The sequence below is a fragment of the Ptychodera flava genome, chromosome 21 (assembly GCF_041260155.1).
Source record: "Ptychodera flava strain L36383 chromosome 21, AS_Pfla_20210202, whole genome shotgun sequence".
Lineage (NCBI taxonomy): Eukaryota > Metazoa > Hemichordata > Enteropneusta > Ptychoderidae > Ptychodera > Ptychodera flava.
Window position 1 is genome coordinate 34,883,018 of NC_091948.1, and position 23,717 is coordinate 34,906,734.

The 23,717-nt window shown below is 34.7% G+C and overlaps 2 protein-coding genes across 5 annotated transcripts in view; one reads left to right on the forward strand and one right to left on the reverse strand.

Annotated features, from left to right (window-relative positions):
* The window catches only part of LOC139122109 (multiple C2 and transmembrane domain-containing protein 1-like), a 48,299-nt gene extending 30,331 nt beyond the window's left edge, over positions 1-17,968 (forward strand). For both annotated transcript variants that reach the window (XM_070687498.1, XM_070687499.1), the window contains exons 15-21: positions 3,654-3,773; positions 3,994-4,119; positions 5,401-5,460; positions 12,517-12,629; positions 13,890-13,999; positions 15,233-15,330; positions 15,859-17,968. In XM_070687498.1, coding sequence (XP_070543599.1) covers positions 3,654-3,773; positions 3,994-4,119; positions 5,401-5,460; positions 12,517-12,629; positions 13,890-13,999; positions 15,233-15,330; positions 15,859-15,930 — 699 coding nt within the window. In that variant the 3' untranslated portion in view covers positions 15,931-17,968. The remainder of the gene's footprint in view (positions 1-3,653; positions 3,774-3,993; positions 4,120-5,400; positions 5,461-12,516; positions 12,630-13,889; positions 14,000-15,232; positions 15,331-15,858) is intronic.
* A 2,140-nt stretch (positions 17,969-20,108) lies between these two features.
* Positions 20,109-23,717, reverse strand: part of LOC139122110 (large ribosomal subunit protein eL36-like) — a 33,828-nt gene continuing 30,219 nt past the window's right edge. For all 3 annotated transcript variants that reach the window (XM_070687500.1, XM_070687502.1, XM_070687503.1), the window contains exons 2-4: positions 22,610-22,703; positions 21,126-21,260; positions 20,109-20,317 (exon numbers count right to left, since the gene is read on the reverse strand). In XM_070687500.1, the coding sequence (XP_070543601.1) occupies positions 20,228-20,317; positions 21,126-21,260; positions 22,610-22,699 (315 nt within the window). In that variant the 5' untranslated portion in view covers positions 22,700-22,703 and the 3' untranslated portion in view covers positions 20,109-20,227. The remainder of the gene's footprint in view (positions 20,318-21,125; positions 21,261-22,609; positions 22,704-23,717) is intronic.

A 23,717-nucleotide genomic window follows, 5' to 3' on the forward strand; every position in this document is an offset into this window, starting at 1 on the left:
TGAACATTTGATTCTGTGAGATTCTTAGAATAAAGTTGATTACCAACAGTGAGAACAATTCTTAATGTGCACATTTAAAAATAACTTACATTTAATTTTTTTTAAATATCCATATGACATTTAAGATGTATCATTTAGGTCACAAAATCTGTAACTTACTTTGTTTTCATGACCCTGATGAAAATTTAATATAAAGTTTTCACATTTAAAATTATTTGCCTGGTTCATTTGTAATATGACTGACCTGTAAGTCAGGTGTATTATTAGAGTGGCAAAATGTGATAGAAGTGTAGGATAGTGAATTCTTTAAATGACAAACTGTCAAAAACTGCTGGATGAATGAATATTTCACAAGGATGTCTAAATTGTTTGCAGGGTGTTGATTTGTTAAATTGAAGTCAATCTGAGTGTTAGTTTTGCAGGCCTTGATAAATTTGGAGTCACTTTTATATATGATTTGTTTGGAGAAGTAGGTAAGGGACAAGTCACATGGTGCTGGGGGGTGTAAATGGGCAGGCAGGATATTAAAAAGGAACAAAATGGCAGTGATGCTCACTATTCAAGATGCCAACGACCGAGTAACACAGGGAGAGAGCTCCGTAAATCTAGCATTTTGTTTCTATAAAAATAGTTCAAAAATCAATGTTGTCATCATTGTAAATACCGTACATCAACGCTCGATTAAAGCACTTAGTTTTGGAATATGAGAACTTTACACCTAGTTTTCATCGATTTTGTTTGAAAGTTTGACAAGAAACTATTACTCAATCCATGCATTGAAAATTACTGTAAATAAAATGATTGTGTAAACCACAGTGTGCATCTCAAACAGATCCAAACAATGCTGAAGTCTTTTCTGCTTATGCTCAGCATTCAACTATGACAACTGATGCAGTGTCACAGAAAATATTTCATACAAAAACAATATTTCAGTGTTGCTTTTTGCTTTATAAAATTGCTTTTAATAATATTATTTCACTTTGATCCAGTCCCATGATCACGTTTGTGAGAATTTGTGGGAATTACAACCTTACAATAGTGCAAATCAACTCCACCTAGGGTCAGTGACCTGACTAGTTCCTTGAGAACTATTTCTGTGATCCTCACCAGATCTGAGATTACTTTTGTCTTCTCTTTTGCACATGTATAATATTACTTCTACATTTCTGGTGAAATAAAATTCACTTCACTTCACATTTTTGGACTGCCACAGTCCGGCAGAGAATTGAAAAGATATTGTTTTTGCTTTTTAGCTCACATTGGTATACCAATGTGAGGTTATCGTATAAGCTAAATCAGTTCATTTGCATCCGATTTGCACGTCTGTATGTATGTATGTATGTACGTATGTATGTATGTCCAACCACACCAAAACACCTAAACCGCAGCACCTACTGTCTTAGTATTTGGTGTACAGGTGCACCTACGGATGGAGATGTGAATTTGTTCAAATGAACTTGTCAGTGTCAAAAATATGCAAATGAGGGGAAAAAAGAAAAAACACTACAAATTGCTAAAACTCTGTAACTGTGGGTTAGATTGGGTTGAAACATGGTGTGCAGGTTCCTTTAGGTATTCTCAATTAGGTCTTTTAACATTTGGGATGAAATTTGCATGTTTCTATTTTTGGGGTAATTTTTTCAGTTTTAGTCAAAAAATGTTTTTCTCTGAAACCACTCATCTGATTGCTTTGAAAGTTGGTGTACATGTTCCTCAGGATGACCTCAGTCAAGTTTATACAAATTGAATTGACATTTTTGTATTTGTAATTTTGGGGCAATTTTCCGAATTTTTTGTCAAAATTTTTTTATTCAGAAACTACTAATCTGATAGCTTTGATATTTGGTATACAGGTTCCTCAGGTTGATCAAATCAGGTTTATGAATACTGTGAAGATATCTGAATTTTGTATTTTTGCTGAATTTTTGGTTATTTTTCTCATTTTAAATAAAAGTTCTCTGAAACCACTAGCCAATTGCTCTCAAATTTGGATTGGATGTTTGCAAGGGTGTTACCCTTGTAATTGTTGAAATTACGACAAAATTGAAATATTACTGTTTTGGGGCAATATTTGTCATTTTTGTTCAAAAAATCTTTAAAAATATTTTCTTTTTAAAGCCCCTGGCTGGACAGACAGCTTTTATATTTGGTGTACAGATGTCCAGGGATGACAATAGTTAGATATGTGGAAATTGTCCTGAAATATACAAATTTGTATTTTTGAAGACAATTTTGTCATTTTGGTCAAGAAAACTTGTTCTCAAAATTACTTGTCTGATAGCTTTGTAATTTGGTACAAAGGTCCCGAGGGATGTTATGAGATAAATTTTCTGCTCAAAGTGTTGGGAACCCCAAATTTTTATATTTTAGGTAATTTTCTCAGTTGTGACCTTAAATGACCCACACCAACCCAGGATATGTTGTGAGAGAATTTCGAAGGCTGTGAACATAATTTTGTCATATTTAATATCAATTTGTAGTAAAATTTGATCCAGAAAACAAAGTTGAGGTAAATTTTTTCATTGCGAACCAATTTTTGCAACTTTTGCATGTAAGACACACAAGAACTGATGAGAAATTTGGATCCAGGATAATTCCAGATGTCGTAATCCCCCACAGTGGAAGGCATTTCACTATCTGTAACTGATTTAAGTGTTGTTTACATTCGAATGATAGCACTCATAGCATTAATTAAAACATTCCCAAGGTTGTAAATACATTTCCTGCCAGCTGGTCTTATGTAAGGGGTGGAACATTTGATATTCAGGAGGGGGTAGGGGCTAGAAGATTGATGAGGTAGCATTACTTTTTACCAGATCCCTTGTACATTTTTTCCCACTCTTTATTTTTCCCCGCTCTCTCCCACCTTTTCTTTTTGTCAAGCTTCTCTGGCTAATTTTTTTGTTGAATTGCTTTATGTATGTAGGATCTGCTTGTCCCATTGCTATAGAAGTTGATATGCATGTTCCTAAAGATGATCTCCAGTACCTAAGTTGCAGACCTTATTTGCTTTTGTCATTCTTGTTTTTCTGGTTTAAATATTTCTTGAATTTACCAATTCAAACCGAATGTGAGCACACTGTCCTTGACTGTATTTTTTGTATTGTTCCTGTTAGCACTGGATCAGTATTGATATCTTACTTTGAAATGTTACTTTTAGTTAGATAATCAGACTTTCAGTCTGAAGAACTAAACTGAGTGCAGTTTCGGTCATATGAAAAAGGTTTCTCGAGATTGGGTGCTTTCTGGGGCCACCCTTGATTCCTCATAGTCGATACCAAATGTTTGGTATGCCTTATCAAATTTCTTTCTCGTACATCAAAGGTGCTAAACAGTTGGAATAAATTTGTGTAGACATGTGATAAAGCGAATGTAACACTGAAAGTGATCTGTGTTTGATGATCAGGTGGTATCTGAAAACTTGTGAATATGGACTGCCGTTTTCAGATGTATGGTATGGTTTATTTTGATAAGGAAATTAAAAGGTGGTAGTGCATTTAAGTAAAATAATATGACAATGCATGATAGTCATAAAAATTAAGTAGGAAAACTTATGTGTAACTTTTGACCTCATTGTGCAAATGGTAATTCAGTTTTACATTAATTCTTGCAAGAAACAAATAGATGTCACTTTTGTTTTGTTTTGTGTTTAGATTTTGATGCGCAATATCAATCGTATAAAGAAACTAGCCTTGAACGCTGTAGAGGCTGGCAAGATGATGAGAAGCTGCTTTGATTGGGAAAACAAAGCAAGAAGTGCATGTGCCTTTGCTGTAAGTCGACTCCAGTTATTCTTCTGAAAATGTACATGACTTCATTCTGTCATGCAAGAACAGTCAAAAGAAATTAAAATATATGCAAGTGTACATCATAATCCTTACTGCAGTCTTTTGTGCATTCCTGTGATACAGTATACATGTATTTACAAGTTTAAATTACCATCTTTGTTTTTCTGTTGTGGTATATATTAATTTTTGATGATATTTTTTCCAGGGTTTTATAGTTGGAGTTTTGATGTTTGAATTGTACATGGCACCTTTAGGTCTTCTGGTGTTATTCATGAAAAACTATGTAGTGTACAGTGTTGTTGGAGGTCTCATGAAAGCAAGTGATGATGATGTAAGTCATTCTTATTTCTCTATCAAGTGCAGTAGTGAAATGTTTCCTCCCCTGTCTTCCCGTTCTTGATATTTCTCATATCCAAAGCCATTTCACAGACATAGCTCATCTTACCGTATTTTGAATTCGGACAGTGCACAATGGCATACATATTCAAGTCAATTTGCTATGCGAGACAATCCGATATGGCTTCTAGATATCCATTTTGTTGTTAAAGTATTGTTGTGTCCAGAGAAATTATACAGAAATGTATCACCTGATTTTATTTAACCCCTTGACTACCTTCAACGCCGGATATATACGGCGCCATTTTGAATTACCATATACCTTTAGTGCCGGAAATATCCGGCACAGTTAAATAGGGGTATTTGCTTCATTTTTGCCCCTAAAAATCCCGTAATTTCGGCATCGGCACGCAGTGCAACTAAGATAGATGTATTCCGACCTGGCAGGAGTGTGATTGTGCCCCCGTACATCCGAGTACGGTCAAAATCCTGAAGCAAATGTCATGACCCTTGACCTCAACCCTAGAAGGTCAAGCTGATCACAGAAGCGTCGCGCTGATTGTGTACAGTTTTCAGAAGCTGGTTGATGTAATTTACTTGCAAGATTTTTATGGTTTGTTTTTTTTAATGAATGAAAACAATGCCACTAGAGATTTGTGTACTTTAAATTTGTTCAGTTAGGAAAAATACATGTTGTTGCCCTGTTACCTCAGATTACATCAGTTTTTTCCTCCCACTTTAATTTATCATCCAATGTAGAACCAAGACAATTATATTTTCTGATGATTTCAATTTCTGCACCATGTATTGTTGTTGGCTTGGAGATAGTTTGACCCCTTCAGAAGTCAATACACATCTCTGTGGTTTTACTGACATTCAACCGTAGAAACGTACTATCACACCACTTAGTGAAGTAATCGACAATAGGACCATGATATCTTTCACCATCTTTTAGCAAGATTAAGGAGTCATCAGCAATCTTCACAATATGTCTGTCCTGATATTGACTTCTACAGTCATCAGTATACAATATATACGGGAGGGAGAGATTGCTACCCTGAGGCGAGCCTGTTGATGTAAAACATTCGTTTGCTACACAGCTGTTGACCCTCACACATGGACACTTGTTTGTTAAAAGATCAATGAATCAATGTATAAGCACTGACTCAGAATGAGATGGAAATCACTTTGGAAGGAGGACAACAGTTTGAATGTGTAACTACTACTACCATGTAATTATGTCATTAAAGAAGAGATAATTATTTGATAATTTCAGCCGTATGAAGATAGTGATGATGATGAAGATGATGAACCTGAACCTGATAAAAAATCCAAGGTAAACCAAGAAGACTTTGTCTTACAAATCTTTCTCACTAAAAATTTCCTTTGGTAGATTATTATCATGTTTGAATCTTTTGTCCGTAAAGTCTAAGTGCATGCATACCTATCACACTGTATGTTTTTCATCTTGCATGTTATAAATCTAACACCAATTCTCATCACATTCTTTTTGAAATTTTTCATGATGCAGAAGATAGTTCAGAAAATTTATGAAATGGATGTATGACAATTACTGCTACTATATTTGTAACCTTGAAAATTTTAAATAATGCTTCATCTTTCAAATGCGTTGTCTGGAAGATTCCAAGCAATGTGACAGGATGGAGGGGAGGTGGGGGGTTAAGACGTTTTCTTGGTGTAAAACCAAAAGTTCATGTATGATATATCACAGCTGTCATGAAGAGGTATGTTCACTGTTGGTGATGTTTCGTAGAATGTTTAAAAGTGAAAGTCAACTCACAAATGTTGAGAGAGTTGACAGTAGAATAAAGGTCTTGACTGCAAAGTTGACTCAGTTGTTTTCTAAAGTTGAATAGATCTATGCTGCTGATCTTGAGATTTTTTAATCTGTAATTTAAGCCGTAAATGTAAAATATACATTATTGAGATATCATCAGATGCAATCCTGACAGGCAATTGAAACAACTTAAAGTGAAAAAATTTCAACTTTCATGACCAATTAAGATGACTGTTAGTTTTAAGGGAAAATTGTCAAGGTGTCTTGTTAGTTTGAACTTCAGTAATATACATTAATTTGAAAGCGTAAACCAATTTGAAAAAGCTACAGATGCTAGACAAGTAAGCATACCACTTGTAAGATAATAACTCAGAGTAGCTTCTACATAGCAGGTAAATGTGAATTATGAGTTCAAAAATGCACTTTATAAATCATGAATGTACGTGTCATAGACTCAGAAATTACTAATAATACAATCAGAGTTAAAATAATGCCACAGTGTGAATAGGATTTTCATTTGGGATTCAGTGATTTGCAGTGTAGGTGATCTGATTTGCAGTGTAGGTGATCTGATTTGCAGTGTAGGTGATCTGATTTGCAGTGAAGGTGATCTGATTTGTGATTCTGAATGCTGGAAGTAACTTTAGTTTGTCAACTGTGTACTGTTATTTTGATGTCAAGAATATTTCATTTCTCTTCTAGAACAAACCTTGAACTTAGCTGATGATGTTGCTTAATTAGTACAATGATTGTAAAATCTAACTACTCAATACACTAAAGCTTGCAATTTGCTAATGCACCTTTTAATCTGGTACTCCTGGTGACCAACAGAATTTGTCATTACTCTCTTCATCTGTTATGTTCTGTCTTAGAGCAGGGTTGAGGGTCTATTTTAAAGATCTTTCTGTGAGCATGTTTGAAATGCCAAACAATATTAATTAAGGTAGAATACACCTCGGGGACAGATATCTGGACTCTCAAATTTTTACAATTCTTTTCTGATCTATCACTTATGGGAGCTAATATTTAAGCACTTGGAGTAAGAAAGATTTTCACCATCTGAGTTGTTCAAAAATCAAAAATGTATTTCTTCCCATAGAAGTAACACTGGGGTGATGGACAGTTTGAATTTCAAATATTGGTTAATGTTTGGTAATTTAATTCCCCAGTGGCAAACTTTGCACAGTGACCCCAATTTTTATTGTTGATGTGTTAAGAGTATGGTTGAAAGTTTCATTTAGGAGACTTTGAGCAAAAGTCCTTTACTTTTGATACGCATACTACTTAAACAGAAGCTATTACTTTTAGAATTTCTCAATCCCCTGAGTCACTGTTACAATTTTTGAAGTTGTTTCAAGTCAGTCCTACATCAATAGATGTTGTACCTGGTATTTAAAATTTTCTTGGATTTCACACCACATGTTGAGACAATGGCATCTCAAAGAGAATGCACTGTCAATGGAGCTCTACAATTGCACTGTCAATGGAGCTCTACAATTGCACTGTCAGTGGAGCTCTACAATTGCACTGTCAGTGGAGCTCTACAATTGCACTGTCAATGGAGCTCTACAATTGCACTGTCAATGGAGCTCTACAATTGCACTGTCAGTGGAGCTCTACAATTGACGAAGATAATTTTGACAGACAACAACTTTGACTCTTTTGACAAGCAGTCATAACAGAAACATGTAAAACCTTTAATTCTATAGAATTCACAGTACACTTCAAGTTTATTTTTTAATGCCCATCATGAAAAGGGTATCTTTGGATCGTACTGATGTCCCTGGCATTCAGTTGTATTACCCTGTCAGTGTACATGTATGCTTCTATGTGGGTCAGTCACAATCAGGGTGCGCTAGAGTGTGTCACTTAGGTCAAAATTTCAAGTTCATGATAACTGTCCAGTTAAATAATATGTTGAAAGGTTAAGGTATGGGGCATATCTTCCTAAAATTTGGTGAAGCAAACGTCATTAGTTTTACCACAGTGCACATGTTTTATATGGTCGACGTAGTGTCACGGACGCTACAGAAATGTTGTACATGAAACACAAATGTCATAATAAAATTTTAAACAATGATTTGTTAATGCTTTGTTATGTTATTACAATATAAAGATGCATATTGGCATTAAAATAAGCTATACTTGGTATGATTTACTTAATTTTTCCATGGATAAACACAACCTCAAGTTTAGTGAGAAATACAACAATATTGATCATATTTTTTAATAGGACTTTCAACTTCTCTATGTCCTTCCACTGGTATGCTGTACTTAAAAAGTTTTATTGTCATGAATTAACCATGCTATAGCAACAATATTAATACCATTTAGTGTAATCAAAATGAACTTCTTTCTAAAATATTTTCTGTTTAGTATGACATGTAATTTTGTCACGGACGCTACCAAAATCAAACTTGAAAGTTAGGTCAATTTGAAATATAAAAAGCAATCAACAATCTGGTTTTTTCTTTCTCTTTTCTCCAAACCTTTCTCTATCAAACATTTAAATTGTGAAAATTGTGTCAAAACATTGACGATTTCTTTAAATTGAACAAGAAAGCTATAGCAACTACTGCAAAAATCAGTTGGAGTATGTGAAAAATGTCTATACCAGTAATAAACTTTCAATACATCAAAAAACACAGAAGTTAACATTGCTTGTGCCTTACTTAAAGTGTAAAACCAAGATAAAACTAGACACCTAGATCAGGCTAGAGCGACAGGTTGTTAAACTTTGACCTGTGGTCCCACAATAAAATTTGCTACAATGTATCTGACACACCACCCCAGAAATCCAAATGGCTTGCATCTGTTCTAACACCTGTCAGGATGGGGCGCACACACACCTAGGTGAGGCTGGAGATCAGAGACGTAGTCTGCCAACCTTTGACCTCTGTTCTATAATATATCTGTACTCTCTGACGAGCGTAAAGTTGGCGTCATCCTCATCCTCAGCCTCAGGGGTCACGCAAAAATGAGGATGAGGATGACGCTACAGCGTCAGCTCCACCGGCGTCAGATCCGATTATTCCCAAATGCGTCTGATGGAATGATAAGTGTAAAAATGTCTTTAAAAATGTGCTCCAAGTTTCATATCACTGTAAATGTTAATTAAAACACAGTGGGATTTGCATTTCATAATATTTAGTTACCTCTCCTCTCAATATCCGTTTCTCACGTTGTAGTTATAACGCAACACATTCTTAGCCCTTAATTTCCTTAAAGTTCAAAGGTTTTATGTTTAATACATTGACTTTTCAGGCCTCAAGTCATAGTTATACAAGTTAATTGTTTTATATGTCTTTTGAATAATTAGGGCTTTCATATCACCTCTCATGGTGGCAATTTTTACACATTTCGGACCATGTATACCTTTTTTGCACCAATTTTTGGAAAATCTTAACGCAAGAGTTAAGAGGATACCAACAAACACATCCGCGGATCAATGGACTGAAAATTACGAACATTTCCAAAAACTATTCCATATGAGATATTCAAACGATAAATATTACCTGCAAACCAGTTTTAGGATTCAAAAGAAAGTTGAGAAAGAATGGAGTTGTTATTTTCTTAAGTTATGGGCGAATTTTATCATTTATCCATCATCGGGTAGCGTAACTTCGGCAATCTTTGGATACGACGCTGAAGCTGATGCTGAGTAGCGTCATTTTAGCGTCAGCTAGAAAGGTCACCTGAGGATGAGGATGAGGATGATGCCAACTTTACGTTCGTACTCTCTGCCTTCATAATATGTGAAAGTGGTGGAGACAGAGTTAACACAAATGTCATTTCTTACCCCCTTGATTTTTTAAAATTCAAAATGTGATAACAATTACAATAAAATGTGGTGGTTATTTCACATTCAGATTGGCTTATAATCTGAAAACAATGTTTGCATTTTATTGTAGCATCCGTGACATAATGAATTGAAATGGAATACACAATAATAATGCATATACAGCACAGAATTCATTGTTCTTTTCACTAGAATTCTAATAACATATTCAATATAATTACTGCATTCTTAAAAAACACCAATCTAAGTGTTACAGTTGAGGCTCAACATAAATTTTTGAGTGTTTTATTACTTTTTAAAAAATCAATTTTGTGCAAATTTACAGTTTTATGCCTTGAAGACATTTTGTAACACAACTCCATGTATGTACACCCAATACACACTAGTATTTATGTTTCAGTGGATTAACTGCTTTAAAATGTTTTAAATATAGTTATTAATTATGACTATGTAGTAAACACCGTCACGGACGCTACACCGTCACGGATGCTACATTTCCATATTTTTGGAATATTAATAGTGAATGCAAGGGACAGTAATTATATAATTTGTTTATTTAAGGTAGGCACCTATTGACACTTAGGCCTGTGACATCAGATCTTTTATAACTCCTGTTGTCCTTAAGATATGAGTGTGTCACGGACGCTACAAGAAATTCCGACCACAACAATCTCCATTTTCATTTATTCACAAAACAATACAATATGCAATTTTATTTTAATTTTGGTGTATAAACTGCTTGCCATGGATGTTGAGGTTGGAATTAAATTCAATATTACAATATTTTACCCATTTTTCTACATAAAAAGTAAAGGTATATGTACTTATGGTCATAAAACACAAAAAACATAACGATGTTACAGTTTTGGTAAAAATACCACAGTTTCTGTTCCGATGCACATAATCACATGAAATAACTTGTGAAAGGAAGATTAGGTATTCTGCAATAACATATGTAAGCTAAAAATTCCACAATTTTAACACTGTGTTCCAAAAAACATTTTGAAATTAAGTACATTTTGAAGTGAAACAGCATAACGCTACTTTTTACAGTTTTTAAAGGCATTTTTGTGGATGTACAACCAAACCTGCACAATATATGCAATATTTCTTTATGTGACCAAGTTAGTTACAACTATTACTATTTATTAGAAACAAATAAGCAATATAATATCAGTCTGAATAGCAGATATATGTCCATAACAAATGAAAATCATCTAGCGCACCCTGATTGTGACTGACCCGATAGTATATCTATGTACCATAGCTGTGTGCATTGGTTAAACTGTAACACATACACCCTGATAGTTATTGATAAAGACGACAAAAATCAATAAGCCATTTATTGAAATGAATTGAAGGAGTTCCAAATGTAGCATTACATTTGAAAGTATCAGCATGAAAAATCAAAAAATTCATTAGAACACAGTCCTTACAATGTGATTAGGACAATAGATTGCACTGACGTATTTATTACCTTTAAGTTTACTTGAATCATTTGAAAGAAGTTTATTTTGAACAGAATAAGAGTTATTGGTCAATGTGCAAGAGTAAGTTTGATGCCAGGAGCCAATTTTATATTTATCAATATAATGCTTAATGATTATGAAATTAATTTCAATTATACAAGTCAGCATTTTGAGGTAGTTGACATTTTTCAAGAAATGTTCGTCGTTACTCTGTCTTTGAGAAAGGAATAGCACAAACAGCTGCTCAATCAAATTCAACATTTCAAATCATTGTATTGTTTATTTGGAAATGTAACACTTTTTTATATATTCTTATATCTGCCACTTGAATTGACTGGACAATAATAACGTTTTGTTCCCCGTTTCCTTCAATGCTAACTATACATCTTACAGAAAAAGGTATGTAAGATGACATGACTCGTCGCCACAACTAATCTACTTTATCTTCATCCAAGGCAGTGCAACAAATTATGGATCTAGTATTTTGATGATATACCAATTCTGAACCATACCTATATCATACAGAACTTTTCAGTAATGCATCTAACTGCATTCATCCAAACATTGTATTATTTGGTTGTTTTGATTCAAGATATTTCACAATCAATAGAATTACTCCCTGAAAGACTTTGAAGACAGTTTTCAAGTAGGATTTCAAGGAATACACCTTACTCAGTATTGATACCTTCAGAATTTTCATTAGCATGAATTTGATTTCATTTGTAAGTTCAGATAGGACGATCTGTAACCAATGTAAAATGTCATTGTTTTGCTCTAATGATCAACAACAAGACGACACTCAGGAGAAATTCCTAACACATATACCTCCCAAATTTTACTGTTAATCTTTTTCGCAATTATACAGTGAAATTGCTTTCAGAGTAGGTTATCTGTCATAGATTATTCTGTTATAATATCAAGTATGAAGTCCAGTTATCACTAAACACACTCAAAATCACTGTGGCTGTTTGTTACAAATATTCATTTCATATGCATGTATCATCTGCAATTGCATCCTTTGTGGTAAACAATCACATAAGTGTTCTGTCACACAATATTGCACTTATCAATATCACTATCTGGCAACACAGTTCAATGATTGATATGTATGACCATATGCAAATTTATAGCAAGACTTTGCGGAAAACAATGCTAAGCTTCGGTGAAAAGTGTTTTGCAGTGAAGCTTCTGATATTGACAGAACTTATGAAAGCCATGTCAAGTAAAGCATAATTTAACAGGTAGTCTTGATAAGAAAGTTGGATATGAAAATAGAGAATATTTTACTCAAAGTCTTACAACTATATGTTGCATTTGCTTCTGTAGCAACCTGAAGAAAAGAAGAGCTTCAAAGAAAAATTACAGCAGATTCAAGAAGTGTGTTTGCAAGTACAGAATGGATTAGGTGATGCTGCAGCCATGGGTGAAAGAGTCAACAAGTAGGTTATCATCAAATATTGGAATTACTTTAGCTAATGTAATTATTCAAGAATTTGAAAGCATAATAGAAAATTGATGCTTAGTTGTGTCACATGTGAAGTTTATTTTACAGTCTCTCCTACAAAGTCATTCAACATGTTTTGTGAGTGCCTTAAGAATTACACTTTTGTTTTACTAAAGTGTGATCAAAATTAGCCTCCTTAAAAGTTCTTCTGCCCCAGGTCCTTTAAGTGAAATTTGTGCTTTGTGGACAGATGTGTTTTGTGAACTGGCCACACTACTCCCTTCCTGCTTCTAGACGTAAATTAACTGTTGTAAATACGACCCTACAGATTTCTCTCAACCTATCAGCTCCCCTTTTGCACACGGCACACAGCCTAAATTAGTCCCACCTCCCTCTAATCCCGATTTCTGTATCCATCTCTCTTTGCTGCCGCCTTTTAAGCATCGCCTTGGATTCTGTCCTGACCCCATTCCGTAGGAATTCTACTCTGTTCTCTCACTTTTAGCCTCAGAGGAAGGATCCACTCTCTGGGCAGTTGTAACCTTACCTTGGCTCAAGGTCATCAACTGCCCTTCACTTCCATGCTGAGAGGGGGGGGGGGGGGGGGGGGTGTCTCCCAAATTTTACAGTGTTAGCCATGCATGGGTACTTAGGGCTGGTATTGCTTGTACACCGTTTTATTCTTTGTTTGTTTCTTTGCCTTTTCACAATAAAACACTCTTAGTTTATCAAAATGTGGTTATGGTGTGTTCACAAATTTCTCTTTACTCTCAGTGCCACATCCCAGTAACAATCAGTTGATTAATACTGATAGAAATAAAAAACCCCGGAGTCCAATGTACATGTACTTCTAAATTCAGTGATAATATGCAGAAGAGGAAGATGAGCCACCGTTGGATAGATGCAATTATTGACTTGGACAAAAGAATGCTTTTTGTTTTGTATTATACACTGTCATCACAATGGATAGCCAAATATAGATAATATTAATAGTCATCATTATTTTTGCAACAAACAAACATCATCGTATAACTGTGATATGTTTTAATAGCTACAATGCGTTTTATGGAGTCTGATTCTGATGAACTCTTGTCAACTCTCAACTGTTTGTAAGTTTTTAAGTTTATTAGTTTCAATGATGAAATGATTGTACTTGACCAGAATATGAGAAAATCACTGTCAAAGTTACTGTTTATACACCAAAGGTGTTTGACTTTGTGCTAAATCATTGAATTTTTTGTGATTATTCTTGCAGTACATTTAATTACACAGTACCTTGGTTGTCATGGTTACTCATCATTGTGTTGTGTATTGTAACAGTGGTTCTTTACAACATTCCATTGCGCTATCTTATTTTAGCATGGGGTAAGTGGAAATCAATACAAAGTCTATCTTATGACCATGAGAAAATATTGAGTCTTTTCAGCCAAGCTGAGATGTCATTTAGAAGCCCTTAGTCAGGATTGAATTCTTAATGAAAACAAACTTTTGTAATCTTTCTGATATTCCATGAAACCTTATCATGCCATCCCTTCAGTATACTCCTTCCAAGTTATGATAGTGACATTGAAAAAGCCCTTACTCCTTGAAATTTCCCCCTCGGTGCTAGTCGTAGTGAGAAAATTTCCCCTCAGTAGTAGTGAGGAAATTGTCATCAAGTCCATCAATTGAGCTCAGCTTAGAAATCACAACACAGTGAAGAGAATAACTTCTTTTGTTTTGTTGTTCTCTGTCTGGAAGACCGACCTTCCCTTCATTTGATTACCTAAATATCAATAGACACAAACAATTCTGAAAAAGATTGTTGTCATCTGTCAATCAAAGAAGAAACATTGTTCTTCAGAGATGCTTATATTTAACAGAACCATTCAATGTTATCTTGAAGTTTTTAACAAAGTATTTGTGATAAAAGATTCACAAACTTCACAACTGAGCTAACGTACCATTTGACATCCAAGAAGCCCCTTACATGTATCTATCATGTATGCTGCAGTAAGTTGTACACAGGTTTCTGCTAATCAGTAAAGCAATTAAGAAATGCTATCTGTGTGCAAGGATCGGTTGAACACCGTGTTTCCAGCAAAGTGAAGGTTCTATGCATTTCAACATGGATCTTATATCAACTTTTTAGCCAATAACACAGTACAGTTACAGTTTGATCTCGCACTCATTCAAAGAGTTGAATTCTTTATTGCACAGATTTCATCAGATGTCTGAATTAGGAGATTTTTAATATACATGTACATGATTCTGTAAAATTGACAAAGTTAGCAAGCAAGATACCGATGTTGAATTCAGATATGCTCAAATCTCAATGAAATTAACAAGTTTAACATGCAAATATGTCACTCTTGGTCCAAAATTGTCTCTGTTTGAAATATCTAAATGATGCTTGAGGATTTTCTGTTCTGGTATGGTAGGATTTGTTCAATCTACAATTAACTCTGCATTTTATTCATGCTCTCATCAACTGTGTTTACATTGAATGTTAGTGCCATGATAGAATACCAGTATGAGATTTTGTTTGAAGTTTACAATGATGAAGCTAATGTGTTTATTGTACATATTAGTAACTCACATGCTATGTTTTACCAATAGGTTGTAACAAATTCACCAAGAAGCTTCGCAATCCACACTACATTGACAACAATGAATTGGCAGATTTCTTGTCAAGAGTTCCTTCTGATGATGAATTGGTAAGTCATTCATAGCGTACATTTCATTTCTATCAAGGTCTTGTTTTACAAGATATCAGTACAGATTATTCATGTTTTTTTGATAAAGTAATATTTTTATCCATATCCATGCTGCAGACAGTTATGAGAGAATCACGTCGGGTAAAATCTGGCACCAGCAAGGATTAGAAATAAAATTGTTTGTTTTAATGTGAATTATTGTTCAAATTCCATTTACATGCCATTGTAAATATAATTTGAGCATCACTATAGCTTTAAACTTGTTGGTGAAACAATGCATACTTACATTAAATTACTTTGATTGAAACAATAAAGGGTCATAATTGTAGACTGCGCTGTCAGCAATGCAAAGCTTATGATAAATATTTGTCCATTCATTGTCAGTCTTTGAACTTTGTTGTCAGTCAACATCTCTTTGAGTTGTTATAAGTACCATATAAAGGTTGTCTAATATGTCAGATTATGAACTCTATTCATAGTCTCAGTTTGAAAGTTAAATTTCATTATCAAACTCTGTTATGTTCACAGGCTATGTATCGAGAGTTACGACCTGACATACCAGCTAGTGTCCTGGCAGCAAAGAAAAAGAAAGTTTCCTAAAGAAACAGCAATCCATCTAATCACTTTGTATTTATACAGTAATAGAAATGTTTATTTATCTTCATGCTTTAAAGAGTAATTTATATAAATATATCTATACTTGTCATTTACTTTTTGGACTGACAGGGACAGTTGTCAGTGGGTCTTCGTAATTATTGAGTAATTAGCATATTTCTGACTAAGTGCAATAATAACACTGTTTACTTTTTCCAATAAGAGCATTTTATCAGGATCAAGTTTCAACCTAGTTTATTGATGTAATATTTTGCTTCCATGAATGATTACTGCCTGATTTGATCAGACTAAAAGAATACTTTTGTATTCTGTGTAAGTTCTACAGTTTTCTACAGACATACAGAGTCACTGTGTTAGCATTGGGAATGAATGATTCAATCAAACCAAGTCAATTGAAGTTACAATAAAGGACACTAGTGCCTTCAAATCTACTCATTTATTATTATAATCACTCATACGTACAATTTTACAAATTATGATAATTTTGAAGGGAGTGGGGTCTGGTGATGGACAGGTTTGAGATCTCCTTTCACATACTCTTTCTAACTTTAATATTTACAGACTTGAAATCCCCTCTATTCCGTACATGCTACTTTTTGATATCTGGTGGACAGTAGCAAGGTTTAACAATTAAAGATGATATTAAATATCAGCTTATCATAGAGACTCTATGTCGTTCACTGCCAAGTCTTTCAGTTTCCAAGTTAATTATGAAAGAGAGACACAGGATGAAGTCATCCAAGTGTTCATCAAGTAAATTTGTCTTAATTCTGTGTCATTTCTTGCCTTTTGATGTTGGTGGAACCGTTTAATTAAAATCACTAGTTCTACATTTGCCTATACAAGTAGAGACCAAGTATACAATATGCTGTAGTGATTATCAATGATCATATTAACCATGTTTCAGTTTTATCAAATCAGACGATTGTCAGATCTACAGTTCTGAGGTCTGAGAAATCAGTAACAACTGCAGATTTTGGGCTTTTTTATGTCATCCGTATGACAGATGTTACTCAAGTTTATGTGGCTGAGTAATCAAAAACAGACGGGTTAAAATGATGTGCGATGATACATTTCAAGATTTGTTTATTTTTTGTTTATTAGAATTTCAATAGTATGATATCAATTTCTTTTGTAGATATTTTGCCATCAGATTGATGATAAATAGTGTATTCAAGATGATACATTTAAAATATTAAAGCACCAAACACTTACTAGCACTTGACCTTGATAGTAAATAATACCAAATTTTTCTAAAATTTCACTAAACATGTAATATTACATGTCTATACCATTGAATTTCGAATTCTATGGAGTGGGTCTCAAGTTGCATGTGTTAGAAATCTTGCCAATTTGAGTAAAATTACAGAAAAGATCATTGTTTTCAAGCATATTATAGTTATATTTACAAGATATTGTCAAGGCCAAGCCATTTGTTGGAGGCCCCGTGAATCAGTTCAAGGCCCATCCATAAACTCATTATTATTTCCTATGCAGTTCTTTTGTCCTTACCATAGTACTATGCAATGGTTTTGTTTCCATGTTTTCCATATAATGTTAGTGTTTTTAAGGTAAGTACATTTGTGTTATAGACTCCATCATTTCAATGGACAAAGTGTTCAAGTCACAACTTTCATTGACATGTGATTACTTTCTTGCATAATTTTTGCCAGATGATGAAAGTTGAAAATGTTGATAAAGTGACTTTGATGCTTCATCAATTAACAAAAAAGAAAATTCAGTAATATTTTCGGGAATAACTGTTGTATTTGTTAAATTTGATTTAATTCATGACTTTAGAAATGATATAAATATTGTGAGCGGGCTATATGGTTTAAAATATGATTTAATGAAGATATATTTATGTAAAATTTTGCTATGATCATAACTTTCCTCACATAAATGGTGTAGAAATGAATTAAAAACAGTTTTCTCTGTTGAATAGAATTTCTTGAAGGTACATTTATGTAAATTTTGGATTGATTATGACTTTCAAATAAAGGGTGTTGGAATGAATTTAAAACTTTTTCTGTTGAATATTATTTAATGAAATTACATTTATGGAATATTTTGTTATGAATGTGACTTTCAAATAAAGGGCATGGGATTTAAATCAATAAAAAGTTGTTTTTGTTTATTGAATATTTTAGTAGAAATTTCATAGTGTGTACAATCGCTGAAATTTGTTAGCTCCACTGTCAGTAATGCATATCATATCAGTACAGGCTGATTGTCCATTATCCTCCGTCGTCAACAATGAACTACTTCTCTAAAGCACTGGTCTGATTCAAGGGGAGGGGGAGGGGGAATCAGTTGATATCAGTCAAAATTCTAGACCTGGTGCGTATTGTGGCAATCAAATTCCTGTCCTGGGGTATCATTTGTGATAAATTCTCCTGGTAAAAAAATATCGATGGATGCACAGTCAGACTTTCAAATTTCTACAATTCTTCTCTGATCTACCACTTGTGGGGGACTCATTTTTAGCTCCCATATCTATCTATCTATTAATTCTGAACTTTAAATGTCACAAATGTTTGGTAATTTGTTTTGCTAGTTCCAAAATATGCACAGTGACCCCTGATTTTCATTTTTGATTTGGTGAGAGAATGGTTGAAAGTTTCATTGAGGAAAGTTTTAGAAAAAGTTTACGTTTTTTACTTGCGAGGCGCGTACTACCTGAAGGTGAAATTTACATATTTACATTTGCTTGGCAATATTTCCTGTTTTAGGCCAAAAAATCTTTTCAGAAACTGCTTGTCCAATTTCTCCCGACACTTGGCAAATTGGTCACACCTGCCCTGAGGCAGTGCCCTTTGTTTGGTCTATAATATATAAAATTGGTTTCATACATCATGGTATACAAGACGTCCTCACTGCACCATGTGCAAACAATCCCTCTCAATTCATCTAACATCATGATCAAAGATTATGAGACATTTATAAACTTACACAAGAACTGTGTACATTGAAATACCATGATGCAATTGTTTATCCAAAATATCCTGTGCTTGAAAAGACCACCCAATCTTAATATCTTGGTCATGGAGGAAAATGTAAGCCAATTGTATACACTAGGAACTGCTGTATCAAAAGGTGACATGAACAATGCCAGTCATGCCACAAGCTCATTTCTATGTGGGCTGTTCTTTATGGACTTTGAAATTTTTGCTGGTGCTTGCACTAAAAGTCATGGCAACTTCAATGAAATCAGCTTAGGAAACTCCCACAAAAATTTAACATTACATCACAGTATTTAGCAAGATGAATATCTGTTGCTCAAAGCCATTAAAGTTTCTGTTTGCTATATAGCTGCTAGAGTACATTGATCATTTTAATTCCATGCCACAAATATAGTTGGGGGACACCTTGACAATTATGATATTTACCCTATAAACCTTGTCATCTACCATCAAAGATACTCAAAGAAGCAATGTGGACTGTCGATGTGATATAATTTTCGGCCCTATGACAAGTCAGCAGTTTTGTGGTCCGTGGATACAGATCCTGTTCAACTTGTGTACACAGCAACTCCTTGCAGCAGTGTTCTCACAGCAGTTCATACAGAGCCAGGGTCACAGCTCTGTTACAACTATATGCCGTCAATGCTGATGCAAATCTGTGCTAAAGGTTTGTTGCAGGGCCTTCCATAGCAGTAAGTTTTCTTTGCTGTGGACAGGGTTATTAGACATGGTTAGTCTTGAAATCGTCATCCAGGAAAATCTGATAACCTCAATGTGGCTACTAAGAGACTTTCATGTCAACCTTCACATATGCAATACTCTGTATATGCCATACAGGGCAACCACACCATTTTTGTAGTCTGCACGTACCCATTATTTGGTCAAATGGTCATTTTTGTATTGTGGCCAGAAATTTACCAAACAACACGAAATATAAAAGCGCAACACTATAGGACTGAATGCTTTCAGGACAACTACTGACAGAAATGATTTTCACGGAATTACGGTATACTATACTTTTGCTATTACTGTGATCTACATGTATTTCAATATTTATCATTCAGTGAACCACATCCACATGCCAGAGTTGTTTTTCACGTATCAAGATAAAGGTTCCTACAACAGTCATAAATTCATTCATTGCAAACTTTTAGAAAATCTTGTGTCGTGAGGATCAACAGACATCACAGTGAGACTAAATACAGTTCAATATGGTCTTTTATTTTACCAAAGAACAATGGCTGGAATATTCTTGAAGAGAATACATACAGCAATGTGGACAATGTAAAGAGTCAGAAAGATTGGACGTCAAACTCAGACTACTTCTGTTGAGCTTGGGCTTTTCTCATTTGGGCAACTGTTGCTTGCATCTCTTCTCTCTTTCTCTTTCCACGTGTATGTGTACCAAGCTGCAAGACACAAACCGTATATCAAGTTATTCAACACAAGTATCGGTAAGTTTGGCACTTGATCTAGAAATGTGATCATTACACTACATGTACTGATAAACACAAATGAACTGGTGATTTCAAACTTACAGAGACAAATTTTGACATTCAACTCTCTGACGTCTTACTACAGTATCTCTGAATACACCATATACATTTCTCTGTACATTGGCTACCTAACATGTAAATCATCTGCCTCCAATGTTCTTTTTCACCTCAAAAATATTGATAGCAGTGAATCGTCAGTGTATCTGGTACCAAGTAAGAAATCAGCCCAGCAGACACTGAAACTATTGAGCAAGTTTCTCATCACGATGTCATTTCAGATGAACTAACCAGTGAATTACATGTAAGAACATTTATTTGAAGATGACCATACGACAGTTGATTGAAATCGACCAACTGTTGATGCCTTAGATCCTGCACTTGAGTTGAACATACAATAAGCTTGTGTTGGGATATGTATGACAACATGGACATTTTTTATAAGTTTCTAAGAACTTACAGAACTTTGCAAAGTCTGTTCAGTAATCTTCAACGTTGTGCTGGCTGCACAACAGAATTACTTGATTTGATAATAACCTTATGAACCAAAGTCTGCCCAAATTGTTCTTAGTCCTAACTTACATATCTCCTTTGATATCAACCAACATATTTGTAAATATCTAAACATTGGACCACTTCATTGTTTTCCAGCATCTATCACAAGCAGGTAAATGACTTACTTAAATACCTTCAACATCTACTTCATGCATTAGGTTGTACCTACCCTTTTCTTTATGAACTTGAGTGCTCTCTTGTCTTTGTTGACTTTAAGCAACTCAATGGCTCTCTTTTCATATGGAGCATGGCCACACACCTCTCTTATAATGTCACGAACAAACTTGACGTGTTTACGGACCGTCTGAAAGAAATGATTTGACATGTTAAAATATTATAATAAAGATTGCCATGGTAAAATGTATTTCTGAGGACGGATAAATTAATAACCAGTTCCTAAAATCTTTTTATATCTACACAAAAACACTGTGACTGATTTTCTTTTAAATGAATTATCTAACACAGTCCAACAGAAATATAAAATTCAAAAATTATGTCAGGGAATGTTGTAAGATTGCAGTCTGAAGATACTGTTGTCTGTTACTATGAAATTACTTCTTTATTACCACTATGATTACAACTTCATGAAATGTATACATGTATAAGTGGCATCATATACAGTCCACTTCTAGGTCTAAAACTGTCTCTCAGAAGGATGCATCTACCCTATAGGAGGAAGATCCTTTGGATGGTCTAATAGGAGGGAGATTCATAAGATGGTGTATATATATCTGCCCTATAGGAGGAAGATTCATTGGATGGTCTACATCTCTGAGAATTTTTGAATTTTTTATTTCTACCTGTAATGTTCTGTAATTTTCTGTAATGTGCAGACCGCTGAGACAAGGTGTGTAACAATAAATTATTATTATTATTATTATTGTTACTATATCAACCCTTTCGGAGGGAGATTCATTGGATAGTCTATACATCTGCCCTATAGGAGGGAGATTCATTGGATAGTCTATACATCTGCCCTATAGGAGGGAGATTCATTGGATAGTCTATACATCTGCCCTATAGGAGGGAGATTCATTGGATAGTCTATACATCTGCCCTATAGGAGGGAGACTCATTGGATAGTCTATACATCTGCCTATAGGAGGGAGACTCATTGGATAGTCTATACATCTGTCCTATAGGAGGGAGATTCATTGGATAGTCTATACATCTGCCCTATAGGAGGGAGATTCATTGGATAGTCTATACATCTGCCCTATAGGAGGGAGATTCATTGGATAGTCTATACATCTGCCCTATAGGAGGGAGATTCATTGGATAGTCTATACATCTGCCCTATAGGAGGGAGATTCATTGGATAGTCTATACATCTGCCCTATAGGAGGGAGATTCATTGGATAGTCTATACATCTGCCCTATAGGAGGGAGATTCATTGGATAGTCTATATATCTGCCTATAGGAGGGAGATTCATTGGATAGTCTATACATCTGCCCTATAGGAGGGAGATTCATTGGATGGTCTATACATCTGCCCTATAGGAGGGAGATTCATTGGATAGTCTATACATCTGCCCTATAGGAGGGAGATTCATTGGATAGTCTATACATCTGCCCTATAGGAGGGAGATTCATTGGATGGTCTATATGAAATCTTACTGAAATCAAAGTTGAATTCAAAGTTGAATACTTACTCCCTTTCTCCTTGATGATCTTTTCATAACATTTTTGGTGACTTTATGCCCTTTGTTAAGGCCAACGCACATTTCATGACGAATAGCCATGATGCTGGAGAGAGAGAGAGAGAGAGTTGGTTAGAGAGTTATTTTCCTCAAGACCTTTATTTTGGAGATGTTTAAATGAATACTATTTAAATTCTTATAGTAGTAGTATTTGGTATATTTGCCTTCTACGCTGGAGACAAAGATACTGTTAATGGCTAATAGTGAAGTATGTGAATTTGCATATTGTTGGGACAGATAACGCTATCAAGGTGTTGGAAAGACTAAACCTTTTCAGTGTTTTTGCTAGGGTTTGGGAAGATGAAGACTGCATTGATACAACTGACGAACCCATAACATGACTGGGGGCCCAGGATTGGAAAATGTTTGCCATTGGGTAACTGAATTTTTCTAACGGACCAGTGAAATTGAAATTACCCTGAATTTCAAATGATTTTGGGAGTAAATGTGGATGGTTTTATTCATGTCAGAAACAGTAGCTGTAACTTACTGATTTATTTTTGCGTCCTTATTGTGTGTGTCAAAAATAATATCTTGTGTAACATGCTGTCATGCAGCTTGTTAATACTAGAACTCAGTTTTCACACTGTCAACATTTTGAGTATACCGGTATATGTGTGAAGATGTTGTTATTGTTGCCATTTGAATTTGAATCCAGATTAAAATTAACAGCAGTACTATGATTATGGTTAAAGCAAAATAGTTTGTAGCTACTTCACACTGTTGAGAACTGCCAGTTCCAACTTATAGGAAATGAGGGCCTATAGGGATTTCTACTCGAAGTTTGGCCGGTGAACATGCATGTCGGTTTTCCCTGTTTAGATAGCATATACACAGTAGTGAACAGTTCCGATATTTACGTCGTTGGTCGTTATTTAACTTCCGCATAGCCATTAGGGTATTAGCGATTGTGGCCATGGTAGCAAATGATCAGGACGAGTCTGTTTCTCGGGTAGACATCGATATTTCAGCAACATAGTGTGATCTCGCCTGCACCTGTCAATACTCGAAACACCACATCAGTCGATGAACGCGTTCCGCCTCCCCGTGGGCTTGGCAA